This window comes from Nestor notabilis, unplaced genomic scaffold (assembly GCF_000696875.1).
Source record: "Nestor notabilis isolate BGI_N333 unplaced genomic scaffold, ASM69687v1 scaffold5369, whole genome shotgun sequence".
Taxonomy (NCBI): Eukaryota; Metazoa; Chordata; class Aves; order Psittaciformes; family Psittacidae; genus Nestor; species Nestor notabilis.
Genome location: NW_009942230.1, coordinates 16,151 through 35,501, shown reverse-complemented (window position 1 = coordinate 35,501; position 19,351 = coordinate 16,151). Strand labels below are relative to the sequence as shown.

The 19,351-nt window shown below is 34.5% G+C and overlaps 1 protein-coding gene across 1 annotated transcript in view; it reads left to right on the top strand.

Moving 5' to 3' along the window:
* Positions 1-888: 888 nt before the first annotated feature.
* KIF6 (kinesin family member 6) overlaps positions 889-19,351 on the top strand; it is a gene marked incomplete at its 3' end in the record, with an annotated part of 32,804 nt that continues 14,341 nt past the window's right edge. The window contains exons 1-4 of the mRNA XM_010021284.1: positions 889-974; positions 3,030-3,177; positions 6,379-6,488; positions 16,193-16,322. Coding sequence (XP_010019586.1) covers positions 889-974; positions 3,030-3,177; positions 6,379-6,488; positions 16,193-16,322 — 474 coding nt within the window. The remainder of the gene's footprint in view (positions 975-3,029; positions 3,178-6,378; positions 6,489-16,192; positions 16,323-19,351) is intronic.

Genomic DNA, 19,351 nt, shown 5'->3' with positions numbered 1-19,351 from the left:
GTTGTCTCAAAATCAGTTTCTTTCTGAATGAAAGAAATGTGTGCTGTAAATATGGACAGGATGCAATTATAGGTATAACTATATACACATATACAGAAAAAGATTGACTTAGATCTTGGATTTTAAAGTGGAACTCAACTGTGGAATCATAACCAGCACTTTGATAGTGCATCTGTGCAACATGATATTCCCTATTACACTGGACTGTGAGAATACATTATTGACATTGATATATTCATATTTTCTGAATTTTCAGTGTTTTCTGGGAAACCACTCAGAGCTGTGCCAATGCACTGCAATAAATATAAGAAATATATGAACCAAATAACACAAAGAAAACTCTCTGACCTTTGTAGATGTTTTGCCAGCATATGGTATCATACAGAATCATAGAATGTTTTGGATTGGAAGGGACCTTAATGATTATCCAGCTCTAAGCCCCCTGCCATGGGCAGGAACAACATCCACTAGACCAGGTTGCTCAAAGCCCCATCCAACCTGGCCTTTGAACCCTGCCAGCGATGGAGCATCCACAATTTCTCTGGGCACCCTGCTCCAGTGCCTCAGCACTCTCACAGTGAAGGATTTCTTCCTAATAACTAATCTAAATTTCCTACTCTCTTTCAGTTTAAAACTATTACCCCTTGTCCTATAACTACATTCCCTTGTAAAATATTTTATCCTATGTTTACGTATGTGGTGTTCCTAACTGACAGCCTTTTGTGAAGTACAGGGACCTTAAGTTAATAATTTGCATCCACACCTTTACCACCTTTTTAGACACATTGCAAAACACACCTTTCTGCAGAAGCCTTGTCACAGTAATTGAAAATGTATACCTTTAACAACTTTAAAGAATTAGAGGAGAGGAAAACTTAACAACCCAAAATGCCGGATCTGGAAGAGCTGAAGACCAGAGGTGTAAAAACAGAAGAGCAAGTGTGCTGGGTCAGACTTCAGTTCCATCAAACCCAGTATGTTATCTCTCACAGGGACTAGCAATCAGTGTTCAAGGAAAAAACAAAACAAAACAAAAACCAATGAAAGCATGTAGAGCTACTTCCCCAAGTATTCTGTTAGCCCTTAGTCATTTGTAGTTTAGGAATTTTCTGCTTTCTCTGTGTTTAGTAGCTGAGATTTTTTTATTTTTTTTGCATGAATTAGTCCAGTCTCTACTGAAGCTTGTGTGAACTTTTAGCATGCAAAACATCCCACTGCAAGCAGTTTCACAGCTTAACTAGATTTTGCATGAAGAATCATTTTCCCTTGCTTCTTTTAAATCCGCCATCTCTGAGCATTGTTTGATACCCCCTACTTTGTGACAACTCATTACTATCTTCAGCATTCAGATACTTTGACAGTGGGCACTAGAAATTCCTAAGACAGATGAATGAGGTGTTTGGTAATAATAATTGTTTTGATTTTTAACATCTGGAATCTAAAATCTATACATACTGTGTCTTTGGGTGATTTGGTCTTTGGGAGCAGATGTTCAATGTAGTTCCTTTCAAGATGTTTCTGTTTTTATCTCTAACATCCTACTGTAATGTATTAAAATAAGCAATTTGGCAGCTACTCAGGCCTTTAAATAAACTTTAGTAAGTTGGAGTACTATTGCACCTCTTTCAGCGCCACAGCAGCAGCTATCTAGATGTGGTTCCTTTCCTCTTATGCAAGGGTTGCTTGCCCCTTTTTTATTTTTTAAAATCTTATTTATTATCGTTTTTTTCAATAAAATGCACAAGAAAATTTTTAGCTAAATTTTTAGGTATTAAACTATAGTAAATCAAATCCAAAGTACATTTTGCTTCTGTTAAGTTTTATAAAGAAAATAATTCTTTCTTGCTTACTCTACTTTCTTTCAAATACTCCCTTCGTGTTTTTTGTCAGGAGATGTTTTTTGGAATTGTGGTAGAACAATTTTGAGACGGCTGAATCCAGGAAACAATTTGTAATTCACAGCTGCTGAAAGGAAATAAAAAAGCTTGACAGTCTAATCTGATTTCATTATCATACATTCTGTCAACTATAGACTCTCATGAGTTCTGGTTTGATTTTCCATCATAATATTACAGTCAATAACTGATTTCATCGCTATTTAATTTATTATTCTATATTTTTTTTGTAATTTTATTCAGTTTTCATTTGCTTTTACAGACAAAGAAAAATTCAAAATAATTTTGTCCTCCATCTTTTTTACCTCATTGTTTCTAGTCAGTCAGCATGAAGCATAAAATCTTGGAGCACTTAAAATATGTCAAGTTCAGAACAGTTCTCAACAATTAACAAGAAAGGGAATTAGAAATGTGTAAACAGATTTTTAGTATTTTTGTCTTATGAGACAGAGCTGTACAAGGGAAATGCGTGATAGACTTCTGTTTAGTCAGCCATTGCTTCTGAGCTGCATATCGGCTGCAGCCATGTCCTATATTTCCTCCGTGGTGCACAGCTAAACCACTGTCATTAAGTTTATCTACTGTTTGGTGGAAATCAGGTGGAAGTTAATGGTGGGAGTATGGGCAATTAGAGAAAGATTTGAACAAGACTTTTGTTAGTCAGTTCTGCAAGTAGAACTAAGGTGTGAAAAAAGATAATTGAGTCTGAAAGTAATTTCAAGCTAAGCCATCACATACAGCTACTATTGCTGTTCTACTGAACCTTCTTGTATAGACATAGTTCTAAGAGAAAAGTTTCTCTTAAAAAGTGTGTTTTTGTGCGTTTTCATGGTAAATGAAGATTTTTACTACACTGATTGTAAATGCAGTATATGAAATGTATGAAAATAGTAACAAATATGACTAGCTAATGATGATATTGATTAATGGGGTAAGGCAAAGTCCTTCAGTTCTAGATAGTGTAATTCTATTGAACCTAGAATACATATCTTAAAGTGTATTCTTGTATTACTGAAGATAGCTGCTACGTAATTAAGAATTACTGTAATTATATTTTAATTCAATACAAAGTTGATAATGGAAAAAATGTTATGCCTTATATATTAATTATCTCCACATTTTTTTATTCTCTAGTGTTTTGGCAGGATATAATGGTACTATCTTTGCATATGGTCAGACAGGCAGTGGCAAAACTTTCACCATCACAGGAGGAGCAGAACGTTACAGTGATCGAGGCATCATTCCCAGGACTCTGTCTTACATTTTTGATCAATTGCAGAAGGTATGGGGCATTGTTTTCTGTTTATTTTTAATGTCTGGTTTACAAATAGTTAACTGTATTGCAAAATGCTGCTTTTATAATAATGTTAGAGGAAGCCTTGAAATTAATGCTGAAGAAAATATCTAAGTTGATATGGTGATACCATATGCAAGAGTCTTACCATGCCTCAAATATGCCTTATTATCTCCTTACATTGATTTTTCTAATAAGTAAATTTCTTATTGAATAGGAAGTCTTCTGACTGACCTGCTGCCTACAGGTTGGAAAGGAAGCTTAAGTAATGTATCCTATTTTTTGCCCCATATAAAGGGACTGTGAGAAACAGCAATAATTGGCTGATGATAGAGTGATTGGCAGTCCAGGTATTAGAACTTCTTTCTAAAGGAGAATGTGGGAGGATGTATGTATGTTAGTCAGGTTATAACCAAAATATTACAGAATTATTTCAGTTTGACATTTGTACGTAATGAAATGAGTGAATAAGTGAAAGGATGTGCCAAAGTAAGCACACTGGTGATTGTTCATTATATTTACAAGAAGCTTCTTTTAGTACGTATAATACTGATACGAGTAAATACAGCAAATCATTTTGGGGCTTTCACAACTATAGAAGGCAAAAAGGAAGAAAGGAAGAGAGGAGTCTGGTGTAATATATGTTTTATTTCTTCATTTACTTCACCAGGTCTATGACTCATTAAAGATTAATCTTTCCATTTTAACAAAGCTATTTAATTAAACAAATTTAAATATTATTTGGCATTAACACCAATCATTACATTTGTAGTGTTATACTCTGTCTCATAGAGGATACCAATTCTTACTCATTAACGATATATGTCTCAATCACATTAACATGCCCTGTCTGAGTAAGAGTTAACAATATTAAGTAATTACCTTGGCTCTTGCAAAGTATGGCTTTGGCAGGTAAATGTACATAGCATGGTGCAGGTGCACAAAAGCTGGCTCTTGTGTGAATGGGAAGGAAAAAAAAGGAAACCCTGAATCATGTTGCCTTCAACCTCCTGCTGCTGAACTCACATGACCCCAGGGAGGACTTTGTCATGGGAAGTGCACAGGTTGATTGTGCAATTGCCAGCAACATACAGTGTCAACACCAACATTCTTTCCTAGTGCTAACTATGTAATAAAAACAAAATTGGATGAAAAATAAGTAGTTTATTTGCTGCCTTCTCAGCACATAGTTTCTACAAAAATAAAAATGTTTGAGTTTCCATTTTCAGCCTGGTTTTTGGATGAAAGCTCTGTTAGTTATAGGGATATTTCTGTCTGCTTGTGTCGTGGTTTAAGCCCAGCCGGCAACTTGGAACCACGCAGCCACTCGCTCACTCTCCCCTCCCTTCCTTCCTCCCCCCGCTCCTGGAGGGATGGGGGGGAGAATCGGAGGAATGTAACTCCCACGGGTTGAGATAACAGCACTCCAGTAACTAAGGTATAATACAAACCACTACTGCTACCAATAATAATGATAAGAGGAATAACAAGGGAAAAGGACACAACCGCTCACCACCCGCCGACCGATACCCAGCCCGACCCGAGCAGCGATCTGGACCTTCCGGGTAACTCCCCCCAGTTTATATACTGGGCATGACGTGCTGTGGTATGGAATAGCCCTTTGGCCGATTTGGGTCAGGTGTCCTGCCTCTGCTTCCTCCTGGCTTCCCCTCCTCTCTGGCAGAGCATGAGACTGAGAAAGTCCTTGGTCAGAGTAAACATGACTTAGCAACAACTAAAAACATCGGTGTTATCAGCGTTGTTCCCTGACTGAAAGTCAAAAAGCACAGCACTGCACCAGCTACTAAGAAGGAGAAAAAATGACTGCTGTAGCTGAAGCCAGGACAGCTTGTTTCCGAATCTTTGTGTTTGTTTCATACGTTTTCTTTCTTGGTGCATCTTAAAGCATCTCTTCTTGGTGTTTTATCTTTCCACCTGCCTTTCTTTTCATACCTTTGCCTTGTTTAATTTCTTTTTTTCTATGAATGTGCTTTGAAAACTGCTGACATAGTGAGGAAGTCATCTGCCTCCTAAGTCTAAGTAGGATGAAACAGAAGAAAGTGAATTCAGGGACTTCTGAAGCTCTTCTTGCACTGACAGTGCAATTTAAAACCAAAGAAACAAAACTTTTTACCCCAAATGAGAAGCAAATCAAACCTTTTTTTTTTTAATAATATCTCTTTTTAATTTATTGGTCTGAAATTCCAGAGCTTCCTGTAATTTCCTTACTACATTTTTTCCATCCATCTGTAGCGTATCTTTTTAAATGGTGCCCCTTGAAATAGTGAACTGTCATTATCAACAAAAAAACCCAGGGGAAATAACTATTCAGTGAAAATTAAAAGTTCGTATCTCAGTATTTTGCAAAATAACTGTAGTGGATTGGATTATTAAACTGCTACTGTGAGTGTGATATAAGTACTTTCACAGTGGCTTCATCTGCTGAAAAGAAGTGACTAATTTTCTTCTACTTTGGAAATCATAGCCCATTATTTTGTGGTTTATGTTGTTTGGATTTGGCTTTGGGGCAGGAGAAAATTCTCTCTGCAAAACCCAGTTGTGTTAAGTTACATTTTGGCAATGTAAAAAAAGAGAAATACAGAAAACAGCCGACATCATATACAGTGCTTAAATGTTATGATAAAGAGAGTGGAAAGCAGTAAGTGCCTGATGTTCCTAAAGAAAGTAAATCTTTGGTTTATTTTTGTTGTTGTTTTGGTTTGGTTTTGGTTTTTTTGAGCTTATTTCTTTCTATCCATAATATGAGGGTTTACTTCTTTATAATAACATTCTTCTTTTGTCATAGAAGTGAAGAATGGCATGTTGTATGGTTCTGTAAGCAGACTGCCATGTTCTAAGTGTATACAGACTTTTCTAGATGTTAGAAACCAACAAAAAAACCCCCAGACTAAACTCATGGGCATGAGGGGATTCTGGGAGGACTTCTGTTTTGAGGGTTTGTGTATGTAAGTTTTGATTAGAGTTTTTTTGTTAATTTTTCCTTTTACTTCTTCAGCCTTTATGCATACAGTAACAGAAAACATAGAAGTATCATGAATTGAAGATGTAAACCATGCTCAGAAAAAGAGAATGAGGAAGCAACGTTAAAGCTGTAGTGATAATTTGTCTGCTGATCTAGCTCTGACTTCTCTCGATAGCTCTTTTTCTAATTTTTATTTTTTTCCCCAGGATAGCAGTAAAGTATACACAACTCATGTTTCCTACTTAGAGATCTACAATGAATGTGGTTATGATCTGTTAGACCCAAGACACGAGGCCTCCAGACTGGAAGATTTGCCGTAAGTAATAAAACTGCAGAGAATAATCAAAAACAAAAACAGAAATTATTTTCATATGCACTGCTGTATTGTTTTGGGACTGTTCTGAAATTGTGCTACTGATAGCAGTCTTAATTAACTCAAAATACTTTGTTCTTTCAATTTTATCAACGCTGTCTAGATTTTCTCTTATTTTTGTACATACAAAGCATAGGGAAACTAGATGGGAGTAACTGAAGGTGAAAGCATTAAAAACATATTTTGATACTATGCAGACAAGATCTGTTACAGCCACTCAAAATAAAAGAGAAAGTATACTTGTTTTGATTGTGACAGGCTGTCTCTCTTTATGGTGTGCACATCTGTGTGTATGGCAGAGGCATATGTAACAGGCAGCATTTCCTTGCAACAGTAGGGAGAAAAATTCCATGCTTCTACTTGGACCTTTTCCTTTAGGAATAATTACTTTTCTAGAGTAAACAATTATGAAATAATGTTAGTAACAGATAGAAAAGGCCACAGGGAAGTCCAAAGAACAATATATTTACTTCAGCATGGATGATTGTTATAATGGTTTTCATTGATAAAATAAGACCTACTAATAATTGGAGAAGGGTAGTAAATAAAGGTTTGTACGTCATGAACACATAAGCCTGTTGAAATTAACCAACTTATAATTTATAGGAAATCCAAATCCTAGTTTCTAAGTTTCTTCTGAAAAAAATGGTTTATAGTGTTATTCTTAACTCAGCAGACAGTAAATATTTATAAATAAGTGAGTTGTTGGCTGGATTTGCAATTGCCCTGACATAATGCTGGGAACAATAAACTTTTTCTCAACATGATGATGACTGAAACATATAAATAGCAATTAAATCACTGCTGATACAAGAGCAGGAAACATACTGAAAAGAGTCAATGGAGCAATAACAGAAAATCTATACAATTTTTTATCAAACTTGCTAATTATGTTATTAATATATTAGTATTTCTTCGCTTTCTTAATATGTAAAATGGAACTATATTTTATCTTGTTATGACATATTGCTGCTATAAGGTCTGCATCTATTTACTGATGTCTTTTATGGTAAAATTTAATAATTTAATTTTATTTATTACCTGCTTCCTGTGCTATGCAGAGTAAAATTTAAAATCAGACTAATTTGGTTAATAATTTGTTGTGCCCGTTTTTACAGTTGTAGATCTATTTTGCAGTTTTGTGTAAAAATAATCTGTTTCACTTTTATTCAGCTTATTAAAGTTAATGCTATTAAGTTATTCAAGTTTAGTAAATTATTAGTTTCAGTTATGTTATTTGCAATATTTTATTTGAACTCATTCTATTTATTTTATTAAAAATAATTTATTTATTGTAATTAAGTTGAATTTTATTAATTATAACTTTAAAACAGTTGTTTGGGGATCTTATGCCCTGGAAAATAGTAACTTTTTAAAACTAGATTCTCAATGTTTACTAATAATCATGAATTTTAGAATCTCGAAATTGATTTATGTATTGTGATTCATTTAAATCAAAGAATAGCTACTTTTATTTATTAGTCAATTTTAAAAATTAAAGATTGTCAGTTAATTTGGTTGTGAATTAGGGATGAAGCACACTGAGATAATCGTGATTACCAGTAAACTTACTTATGTAGTATATGCTATTGCAGGATAGGATTTAGTGAGATGATAAATTATCTGGAGAGTAACTAATCTTAATAAGTGCTTAATGGTTTTACTGTACATGGTCATTATTATTTCCAGTACATAATCTGACAAGAAAATAGGTACTATTTGTACACTAAAACTTTACATTTGCCACTTACATTTAGCATTGTATAAAAGTATTTAATTTGTAAAAATATTTGTTGTTTGTTTTTTGAGATAAGAATTTAGGGCTTTGAAAAACTATATAGTGTCATTCTGAGCTAGAATGGAAGTGCAAATTGCAGGAAAGGTAATTGCATGAGTAACTATATTTTAGTTGCTTGGATCATGTAAGTAAATAGTAATCACATATTTTAAAATATATCAGGTGTTTATTATCTTATATATGTTTCATTCTTCTGAGAATTTTATCTACTGAAGACCTCTTAAGACTTCAGTGGTTGTAAGCGAAATACAGAATAATCTAACTTCTCCAAGTTTGTTTGAAAGCTTGTATTTAATGAGAATATTAAAAATAACTTACAATTTTTGTACTTTGGAGGTGTCATATTATGCATAATTTCCTGTTGATGATCCACAGTGGATCATCAAGGTTTTAACCACCATAAAAAGCCAAATGCAGGTTTTCTATGCTTAGGTAACTATTAGCAATCTGTGCTGATATTCTCCCAAGTATGTAAGATGGACAAGAAGAGTGTTGAAGGAATGTGTCATTTTAGAAGAGCAAGCAAAAGATTAGCTAGTCTCTTAGAATCATAGAATAGTTAGGGTTGGAATGGACCTTAAGATCATCGATTCCACCCCCCCTGCCATGAGCAGGGACACCACACGCTAAACTATGTTGCCCAAGGCTCTGTCCAACCTGGCCTTGCACACCACCAGGGTTGGAGCATTCACAACTTCCTTGGGCAACCCATTCCAGTGCCTCACCACCCTCACTGTAAAGAACTTCTTCCTTATATCTAATCTAAACTTCCCCTGTTTAAGTTTAAACCCATTCCCCCTTGTCCTACCACTACAGTCCCTAACGAAGAGTCCCTCCTCAGCATCCTTGTAGGTTCCCTTCAGATACTGGAAAGTTGCTATGAGGACTCCCCAGAGCCTTCTCTTCTCCAGGCTGAACAGCCCCAACTTTCTCAGCCCGTCTTCATACGGGAGGTGCTCCAGTCCTCTTATCATCCTTGTGGCCCTTCTGTGGACTTTCTCCAACAGCTCCATGTTCTTTTTATGTTGAGGACACCAGAACTGTACACGATACTCCAAGTGAGGTCTCACGAGAGCAGAGTAGAGGGGCAGGATCATCTCCTTTGACCTGCTGATCACGCTTCTTTTGATGCAGCCCAGGATACAGTTGGCTTTCTGGGCTGCAAGCGCACGCTGAAGCCGGCTCATGTCAAGCTTCTCATCAACCAACACCCCCAAGTTCTTGTCCACAGGGTGCTTTGAATCTCTTCTCCACCCAGCCTGTAGCTGTGCCTGGGGTTGTGCCGACCCAGGTGTAGGACCTTGAAGTATGCAGATTGGTTTGGAACAGTATCATTATCCATATTCCTGCAGAAGAAAGGGATGCAATTTGAATCAAAGATATTTACTTCTGCCTAGCAAGTTCTGTTAAAGACTTTCCGCTACCAGTTCAGTGGAAGGAGTAAACAGGAAGTGCTGGCATTCAGGTAATAGAAGTTAGGAAAAGTGCACAGCAGACTTGTTGACAGTTCTCGGAAACAAGACATTAAAATTGTAATTGATGTTCAAGACAGAGTGAATAATAAATATTTTTTAAATTGCCATTGTATATAATCATGGCATGATTAGATTTGGAATCTCAGCTCCAGAAGTCAAGGTTTTCTGTGTAGCCATCCCTTGTATGTTCTGTAGACTATTAAATTTTCATCTTAATACTGCTTAACTGTTTCGCTAGAGTCTGACAGATGAGAAGGGAAGAGAGTCTCGCAAAAAAATCACTACTTTTCTAGAATGAAATTCCTGACAAATGTGTGAATGTAATTCATATATCTATGTCTATATGTATACATATGTATATGTAATTCAAATAAAGAATTACATAATTATTTGTGTATACATATGTAGGCATATGTACACATATACATATTTATGCATACATAAGTATGTACTATGTTTCTAATAGATACAGATACTGATACATCAAGTAAGTTTGGTTTTAAAATCCCATTGAACTGTTATTTTTACAGGAAAAAAACCCAGCAGTTTTCATGATATTTAGTTCTAGCAGTATTACATGTAGCCCATAGAAGATATCATTTGATATACCTTATTGTTTCATAATACAATATGCCTTAGTTTACAACTGTAAGTTGTTTTGTTATGCATATCTGACAGTGTTTTAATTTTGTGACATTGTAGCTGAAACAACATATGCAGATGCAAATACATTTAAAGAATCTTACTTGGTGGAATGAAAAAATTGAATTTAATATTGACGATCTAGTTTTGGTGCAGTTTTGGAACTGCAGAGAGTTCCGTGTTTATACAAGGAAATTATGATTGTTTTCAAACATGTAAAAACTATAAACTGTTGCTATGAAATATAGCTGGTAGAAGACTATTTGAATTCTTACTGCCATCTCTTGTTTTCACAAAAGATTTACAGGACTCCTCAAATTAGGAAAATTTTTTTAAGCTCTTCATTTGCTCTGCAGTTGTGCAAGAGGCTTTCTTCTCTAACATATTCTTTGTTGTAAAATGTATTTGTAATTTATATAACTCCATGATACTGAATCATACCATTTTTCACTATAGTTACAACCTACCAGTACAAACTCTTTTTAACTAGTTTGTATTATTTATTAAGAAGTAAGAATTTCCTTGGACTGAAAAATAAAACAAAAATAAAGACTGAGATTTTAGAACCATTAGTCATAGATTAAGTTAGGACTATCAAAAAATTACAACTTTACCTGTCCAAACTATGGCATGTGAAGGCAAACTAAAATTAATGCTCTCTTACCTTAAAACTTCAGTCTTTAAAACTGCGCTGGTTGAGGAGCTACTTCATAGGGAGCTCAAATAACCATTCATCAGGAGTGATGTGTCAGGGGGAAAATGTAATCTAAACTTCCAGTCAGTGTGATTCCCCTTTAATAGAGAAATACATAAGATTTATTATGATGACTTTAAAAAAAATAAACCAAAAAACCTAGTTAGTTTGTATTGAATCCTCTGAAAATTCATTCCCAGTTTATGTTCCAGAAAGATGAAGTCTAATTGAACTATAGTTTAAGTGAACTCAATTTGATGAAGACACTTTAAGAGCCAATTAGCTTCAAACATCAACAGTGATAACTATATCAATACCTATTAGGATCAGGCTGACTTCAGGGAACATAAAATATTTTCACTTAAAAAAAACCACCTGTAACTAAATATTGATTAACTACCTCGAATAAGAAAGCAAACAAACAAAACCAACCAAACAAAAAGGTAGCTAAAGGAATAATTTTCAACTTAGAGGAAATATATTTTATATATTTTATTTGGTCTGATTTTTTTGTTGCAAATAAAGCTATCGTCTATCTCACTGTTAACACTCAACACTGTTAATGTCAGCCCTTCCCCTTTGCAGTGGCTGTACTATGTAATCTAGAAAACTGGACACCAGCCATAGATCTTCAAAAACTGTATTTTCAGTGTTCTGAGAATTACCAGGGGTTTAAAATTTCTAAGGCTAATAATAATATTAGCTCACTTTTTTCATATTAAATACATTCTGCAAAATGAAGAGTGCTCAATGTGTTATTGGAAAACACTAAGATTAAGAGAATAAAAAGGTTTACAGATACAAGGTTTTCTGTTTGTTAATGAAAAGATATCTGAAAACTTATGAATAATTTTTCAAAGATTGTTTTGTTCATTACATTTCAGAGATGTGTAAAATAATACGTAATGTATACTGAAGTTATTCGTATCCAGATTTTATGTTGATTTGTTCCCTGAAAAACAATAGGAAGAAGTGAATGAAACTCTTCTAAAGTCACTTTTCTAAACACATTGGATGAGTAAATTGATTCAGGTTATATCATTACTGTGCTGTTCAAGGCTACATTTGTATATCAAAGTATTTTTTAGCAAACACTTTTTGTGAGTGACATTACACTTGCCTGCCAGTTCTAACAGATCTTATATGTTTTGTTTGTCCACGACCCACCAATTTAATTGTTTCAGTTCCGACTCCTTGTTCTGCAGGGTAGGAAGAGGGGGCAGAGAGAGACAGTGCAGAGCTTTTTTCAGGTCTCAGTAAGAAAGGCCTGACGACAGGTGGCTTTGCAAGGTAACTGCTCTAATAAGACAGCATAAAGAGTATAGATGGCAAGTAAACCTTAAATCCCATCAGATGCTGCCCCCACACCCCTCTGTGTTCATGCAGCTTTGAGTGGAGCCTGGATGGATTTCCCCGTGGCGCACTGTGCAAAGCAGCACAGATCCTGTTCATGGAGAGACAGGAGCCATCCATTCAAGCTATAATATAATTCCTTACAAGGAAACAGCTCCATTTCTAAAAGGTGTTCTCATGAGAACTTCTTGTGGCCTTTTTTGATAAAGGCAAGGCCACACAGGGTGTGATGACTAGGTGGGAGCTGCCTGCAAGTCTTAATGGCCTTGCTGAATTTATTCTGCAGCCAAGGGGTCTGTGCAGCAGGACACAGGCCTGAATGCCACACTGCATGCAGCACAGCACAGGCTGTGCCTGCTCAGGTTAACTGTTACGTGGATCACTAACTCCTAAATGTGCAACAGTCTGTCAGTCAGAATCAGTATGCAAGCTAGAACAAGCACACTGTTTTTCTTGTCTCACATGTAGAATTTTTTGGAGGCTGTGGGAAAGATTTCCTAGTACAATGTGATGTGTCAGAAGAGTGATGTGTCAGAAGAACAGACTGCACTAATACTTACTCATCTCATAGTTCTGTCATGTCTCACAAGCTAAGGAGATTATGCTCTAGGACTATACTTAAATGGGAAATCAAATCTCTGGGCTATTGAAAGTTGTGCTGAATAGCTGGATAACTTTGTAATCTTGCCTCTTCAATCAGTGTTGACTTTGTCCTCTGATGTGGTATTCGGGAAGCTATACTTCTGAAGGATTTTTTTTTATTATTATTATTATATATTAAATGATGGTCATTTTTTCTTAAAACCTAAAGCTCCTTGCAACTTTACACAAAGGTTAACTATAGTTATCCATTAGTTTATTCTGTTCTGGACAGACTCCAAGATTCATGCTTGCTGCTTTTCTCTTTTATCTTTTTCCTAACTTTATCATTGACTGTATAGGCTTCTCATGCTGAAGTAGTATCATTATATTCTGCTAATGTATTGTCATAGAAGATATGTATCCTCATATAATATTTGTTTACATCATTATTTTTAAATGCTTATAAAGTTTTTGAGATTATTTTAGATTTCTTCAATTTTAAACCCCAGAGGCAGATAAAATTATAGGAAGTTTGAATTTTTAAATTATTATTTCTTTTCAAAAATCTTTGAAGTTTTTTTATTATTATTATTTATGAGGTGAAATGAATTAATCAAGGGAAGCTTTAACTTGATTGTTTGTTAGTAACAGGAATATTATAAATGAAAGAATTCAGTGTATAAGGCGCTCTTGCATTAATGGCAGCTCAGTTGAAGCAGAAAAGCGCCTGAGTTAACAACAGTATAAAAAAGGCTGATCCCATCCTACAGGTTTCCCAGACAGCCCCAAATTCCATTAAACCAAATGGAAATAATTCTTTGCTTGTAAAGAATACAAAACCTTGTTTCTGCCTTCTTTCAGTCATTATGGATAACTTAACAGAGCTTTTCCGCTCCAAGATCTAAGTTAGGGCTATGAAATTTAAAGATTTCACTAATAGAATGTTCCACAGAAATCTGTTATCATATTATACAGTAACTTTATAGCACTATAAAATAAATAATTTTGTTGTCATTTTGGAAAGTCTTTCTGAGAAAGTTTTGACAGGTGCTTCTCAAGATGTGCAAATTCAGGCTTCCATGTGGAAATCCTCCTAGGAGCTGCAAGGCCATGGTATAGGAGGCTGTCACTGGTTTGTGGCCTCTCCACTGTCTCCTTTCTGATACAATAGTCTTCCAGAGCTTTTTGTCCAAACTAATGTCTTGTCTGGAAATCATATATAACATTGGTTAAAATGTAGTCTGAAAAGATCCTTAAAAGTTTAAATACTATTGCCAAGTGTGCATAATAAAACAACATTGTTTTCCTAAATTAAAAAAAGGGGTAGATGATGCTCACCATGTAATTTCAAAATATGAAAACTAGTCAAAATCATACTGTAATGGGAACCACTCTGGGCTTTAGCATGTGATACATACACTGATGGAACTGAAGGCAGAAAATAACTTGACATTATCAAAACTGTTATGTGAGAGCAAAATTTTGCTTTTGGGTTTATGCTCTGAATGGGGAAGTAGGTTTTCATGACTGGACTACTGCTCTTACCCTATCACATAAAAATAAGGCCTTAGTTGGGAAGCAGTCATACTTGGAAACACACTTGTTATGACTACTAAAGAATTATATGTACTTTTATATGTATTTTTTTTCTTGCAAATGGGGAGTATATTGCAATGTGTTTAAATTATTTCTGTATCTTAATTCCAATGTTCTGACCATCTGAGTGCGAACTACTTCCTTAATACTTAAGATCAATACTATGGAATGCTGCATAGCTGTTTGATTTGATTCTCTCAGTTTTGGGTAAAGAAAGACAAGCAAAGCAGAACAAAAACCAACCTGTGTGATTTTGAAGTAGGTTGGAGTAATTAACATGCAAGTACTATCTAGAGATAACAACTCAAGCCCCATACTCCCTCTTGTGGTTAATCTTGAAGATTATGGAAAAAAAAAAACCACAAACAAAAACCGCAAACATGTATTTATATGTGCATACATATATATATATACACACACATATATATAAAGTATCACCTACACTTAAAGGAAAAAAATGTTAAAAAAAATTTCTAACTTTTTAAAAAGTTGCAATTTGCTGCTTGTAAACTGTCTCCAGAACATGTAAGTCATCTTAAAGGACGTGTCATTCATCTTCAAAATTAGTGTACTTCGATTTTAACAGAATTTTTACTCTAGGAGATTTCCAAATCCAGTGATGCAGCTACTTGGCTTCCATGTCAGATACTAGAATGTCCTAACAGAGGACACCCTAATGGCAACTCACTAAAGCCAATAAAGTTTAACCCTCAGTAACCCGATCAAAAGAAAAAAAAAAAAATCTTATGTAAAAGGGTTACTTAAATAAGAGAAAAGGAGTTTTGATAATATTAAGTAGCTTTTCTGAAGCCTTTGCCATATCCTTGATACTTCCATCTAATTTCCTTTTTCTGAACTTTAAGGCTTAAAGTACAATTAAAAGCATTTCTAACCTCAGTGACAATAAATAAAATAGTTTGTTTGCTTTTAATTTACAAAAGGGATCATTCGCCATTGTAGTTATTACCATTTGAGAAGAGTGAAAAGAGAAATAATCTTGACAAATGCAAAGTTATTATAAACATATTGGCTACAGATGTGTTGATTCTGAAATATATTCCATGCCTATTTGTTCATCAAGGTTACAGTATGCTTTATGTATTATTTGTGTTTAAATAGCTGTGTTAATGGAAAACAAGCCTCTACTTATTATTTGTTTGTCATCATTAATCCAACTTCTTGTTCTTGAGATTTTATTGTGTCTTATTAGAAAATAAATGCCAAAGATTTCTCTAATAGTTATAGGTTGTATATATGTGTGTATAAATGTATATATATGGAATTTTATAGTAAAGGAATAAAAAGAAGGTGACAGCTTAAAGTCAGCACTTCCTTTAATGCGTATTGTTTGCTCTTCGTGTTTTTAGTACTTTTATTATAGCTGATTTGGGGTTTAAGATGTCACCTTTTAGGCATAATCAAAATAAAATATTGTCGTGGTGTGGAACAAAGATTTCCTTACAACAATCCTAGATTTTATTTTGGTTTTGCTTTTTTCTCCACATAGAAAAGTGACAATAATGGAAGACCCTGATCAGAACATTCATCTGAAAAACTTGTCTCTTCAGCAAGCAACCAATGAAGAGGAAGCCTTAAACCTACTCTTCCTTGGAGACACCAATAGGATGATTGCTGAGGTGAGAATAGCTGCTGTATATCTTACTTAACACCACCAAAGTTAAAATTGTTATAAACTTTTCCACATAAGATGTCTAGTTTAGAAGTCTATGGAGATAAATTAGTAAGTATCTGCTTTCTAAGTGCATTTCCACAGAGAAATAAGCATTTTTCTGATGGTAGCTTTCACTTTGCAAAGAGCTTTCTCTTTTTCCGTAGTGAATCTGGTGGTTATTGATGTCATAACTTACTGCAATTAAAATAAGTAAGAAAAAAAATTGCTCGTAAACCACAGACTGACTTTTGAAAATTACTTATATCAACATACGTATGCATTTAAAGATTAGAAAGCATGGTTTTGCAAAGCATTGTCAAATATTCCCACAGAAATACTAAATTGCCTTTGAAGTAGCTTGTTCAAGAGTTAGCTGTCCCTTCTTTTTTCTTCTTATTACATAAACATGTTGTGTTATGTGTAAAAAAACAAATGGTAGTGCTAAGCTCATTCAAAATAAATATTTGACAATATGCAAAGACATGGGTTTTCTTACTGATTCTGGAAAATTCAAATGAAGTGTTTTCATATCCAAAATTTGTAGGGTTTTTAGGTCAGGGGTTTTTTTTCTTATCTTCATACTTGGAAATAGAATGTAAATATTAAAAGTGTATGGTAAAATGTGAGCACTGTCAATGTGTCTTTACTAAACACAGCTAATTCTATTTTAGAATTGTAGGTTTTCTTCCTCTCTCTGACCAAAAAGATATATAATAAATCAATGACAAGAAAGATACTTAACATGTATGAAATAGTCAAGTAGCTAAGTGTTCCTCCTGTCTGACAATGTATACCTGGGCACAGGGGAAGAAGTGTTTGATTACAAAATGTAAATAGGCAAAAAACTGACTATTCTCCCTTTCTGAATGGAGAATATTTCAGCAGTAACATTTTGGGAGGCAGAAAGATGTTAAGGCAAGAGATAATTAACCTGGACTTAAGGGCTGTTAGTAAATATGAATATTGAGGTGAGGAAACATTTGATGATATTGAATTTGAAAATTTGATACAATTTTGAGGAGAGGAACTGGAAAACTTGCAACAGTGGAGACAAAAAGATGACATTGAGGTAGAAGCCTGAATACCTATCATGATAGTTGGAAAGCGAAAAAGAAAGTTCATCGGATGAAGAAAAATCTTCAGGAAATCTCTGATCAGTTTAAAATAACTGTGTATGAAAATGAGACACAATATTTAAGGAATGGTGTACTGCTGCCTGACAGGGTCATAAATCAGCAATTGTGAAGGCAATTAGGTTAGATATTTGGAAAATGTTGCCTAAAGAGAAAATATATCCCAAACACTGAAAGTCATGAACAAATAGCGGGACTAATGAAGATGGTAAGTCATTAAAGGTCAAGATGAAGTAATGTTCAATAAAACTAAAAGAATATTCTTAATGAGTCAGACCAAAGGTATGTCTGCTCCAATGTCCTGTTTTGAATAATGGCCAATAACAAATATATACAGAAAAGTATTTTAAAAAAAGAAAATCTCCTAATCTTCATTAGTTCATGTTTCAGACAACGTATAGCTAATAACTTCTGTTGCTTTTTTTTCTTTACATGAATTTTCCTAGATGTTTTATTTTAACCTTGGCAAATTTTTATCATGAAATCTTGTGTGACACAAAGTTCCATAACTTAACTGTGTTGTGTGAAGAAAACTCTCCTTTAGTTTATTTTTCAACTGACAACTTGGTAGTTTTATTTGAGGCATACTAGTACTTACTAGAAAGCTTAAGAATAGCCATGAAAATGTGTGGGACCCCGATAGTAGAGAATTCACTAACCTGAGTGGCTTGAGTTAGCAAATGCTATGCCATTGTCACTTGTGCTGCTTTTGCCACAGCAAGAGGTTTTTGTTATATAAATACTATAAGGTTGTTATTCTGTTGGAATTTAACGAATAGTACTTAAAGAAAAAAATGTAGACAATACTTGCTTGGAATAACTGCACCCATTGCTTACTTTGTTTAGTCCGAATGCTAATACGATTCCAAAAACTTCAGCTGTGGTGGATTTCATTGTAGTTTTATTTATGTAGTTATGTCTTGCATTGTTCCTTTGCAATTGCAGCAGGTATGTTACAGTACAGTTCAGTGAGCTTACTGAGTGCTGTTTCATCTTAGAAGAATTTGTCTCTCAGAATTTATCACCCATTATCATTTTTGGCTTTAGGTGACTGGTACTTTATGTGATGACTTAGCAAAATGAGAAAATAGTATCTGTAGAAATGAGGGATTAATGTAGAGGTCTAGGGAAGAAGACTTATGACATCAACATAACTGATTCTCCAGAGATCAATATTTTTAAAACTTAATTGAATTATGGTAACACTTCCTGACCTCAAAAAAAATATTAGGACCGTATTTAAGCAAACGTCAAAGAAAAAGAAACCACAAGATAAATAAAAATAGGAAAGAAAGTAAAATAAATGCTTGATTCACCTTTTTTAATGATGAGGTCTCTGGCTATGGAAAACTGAAGATGACTGTCATGGATCACGTGAAATCTGTGGCTTTTAAAATTGCAAGCTGATGCTTTACCCCTGAGATAATCTTCCTTTGAAGAATTGCAGGACTCTCTTGAAAATAAGAATGACAATTTAATTTCTGCAGTGCCTCTGCTGGTGGAGTCTAACTTGTGATTTGAGGGCTGCATGTTGCCCTCATCACTAACTGTGCTAAAAAGAAAGTTATGATAATATTAAGAGTGTTCTCCAGGCTACATTCATAAATTCATTAAATGACAGAACCTAAGGGAACACTTATAACTGAATACGTCTTTCCCACACATAGCTACGTAGTTTGTAGGAAGGAAAAAAAGAGGAAGCTAGTTTAATTTGTGCAGGATTGCTTTTTAGGTCAGTGTAGGACCAATCCTTTGCTCTAGTTTTGACCTGTAGTACAAGTTGTGGGAATGGTGAGATGGGAGAAATCTGTGTACAAACACTTAATAATATAAAAAATCCAAATAGGAAGCTTTTGCCTCT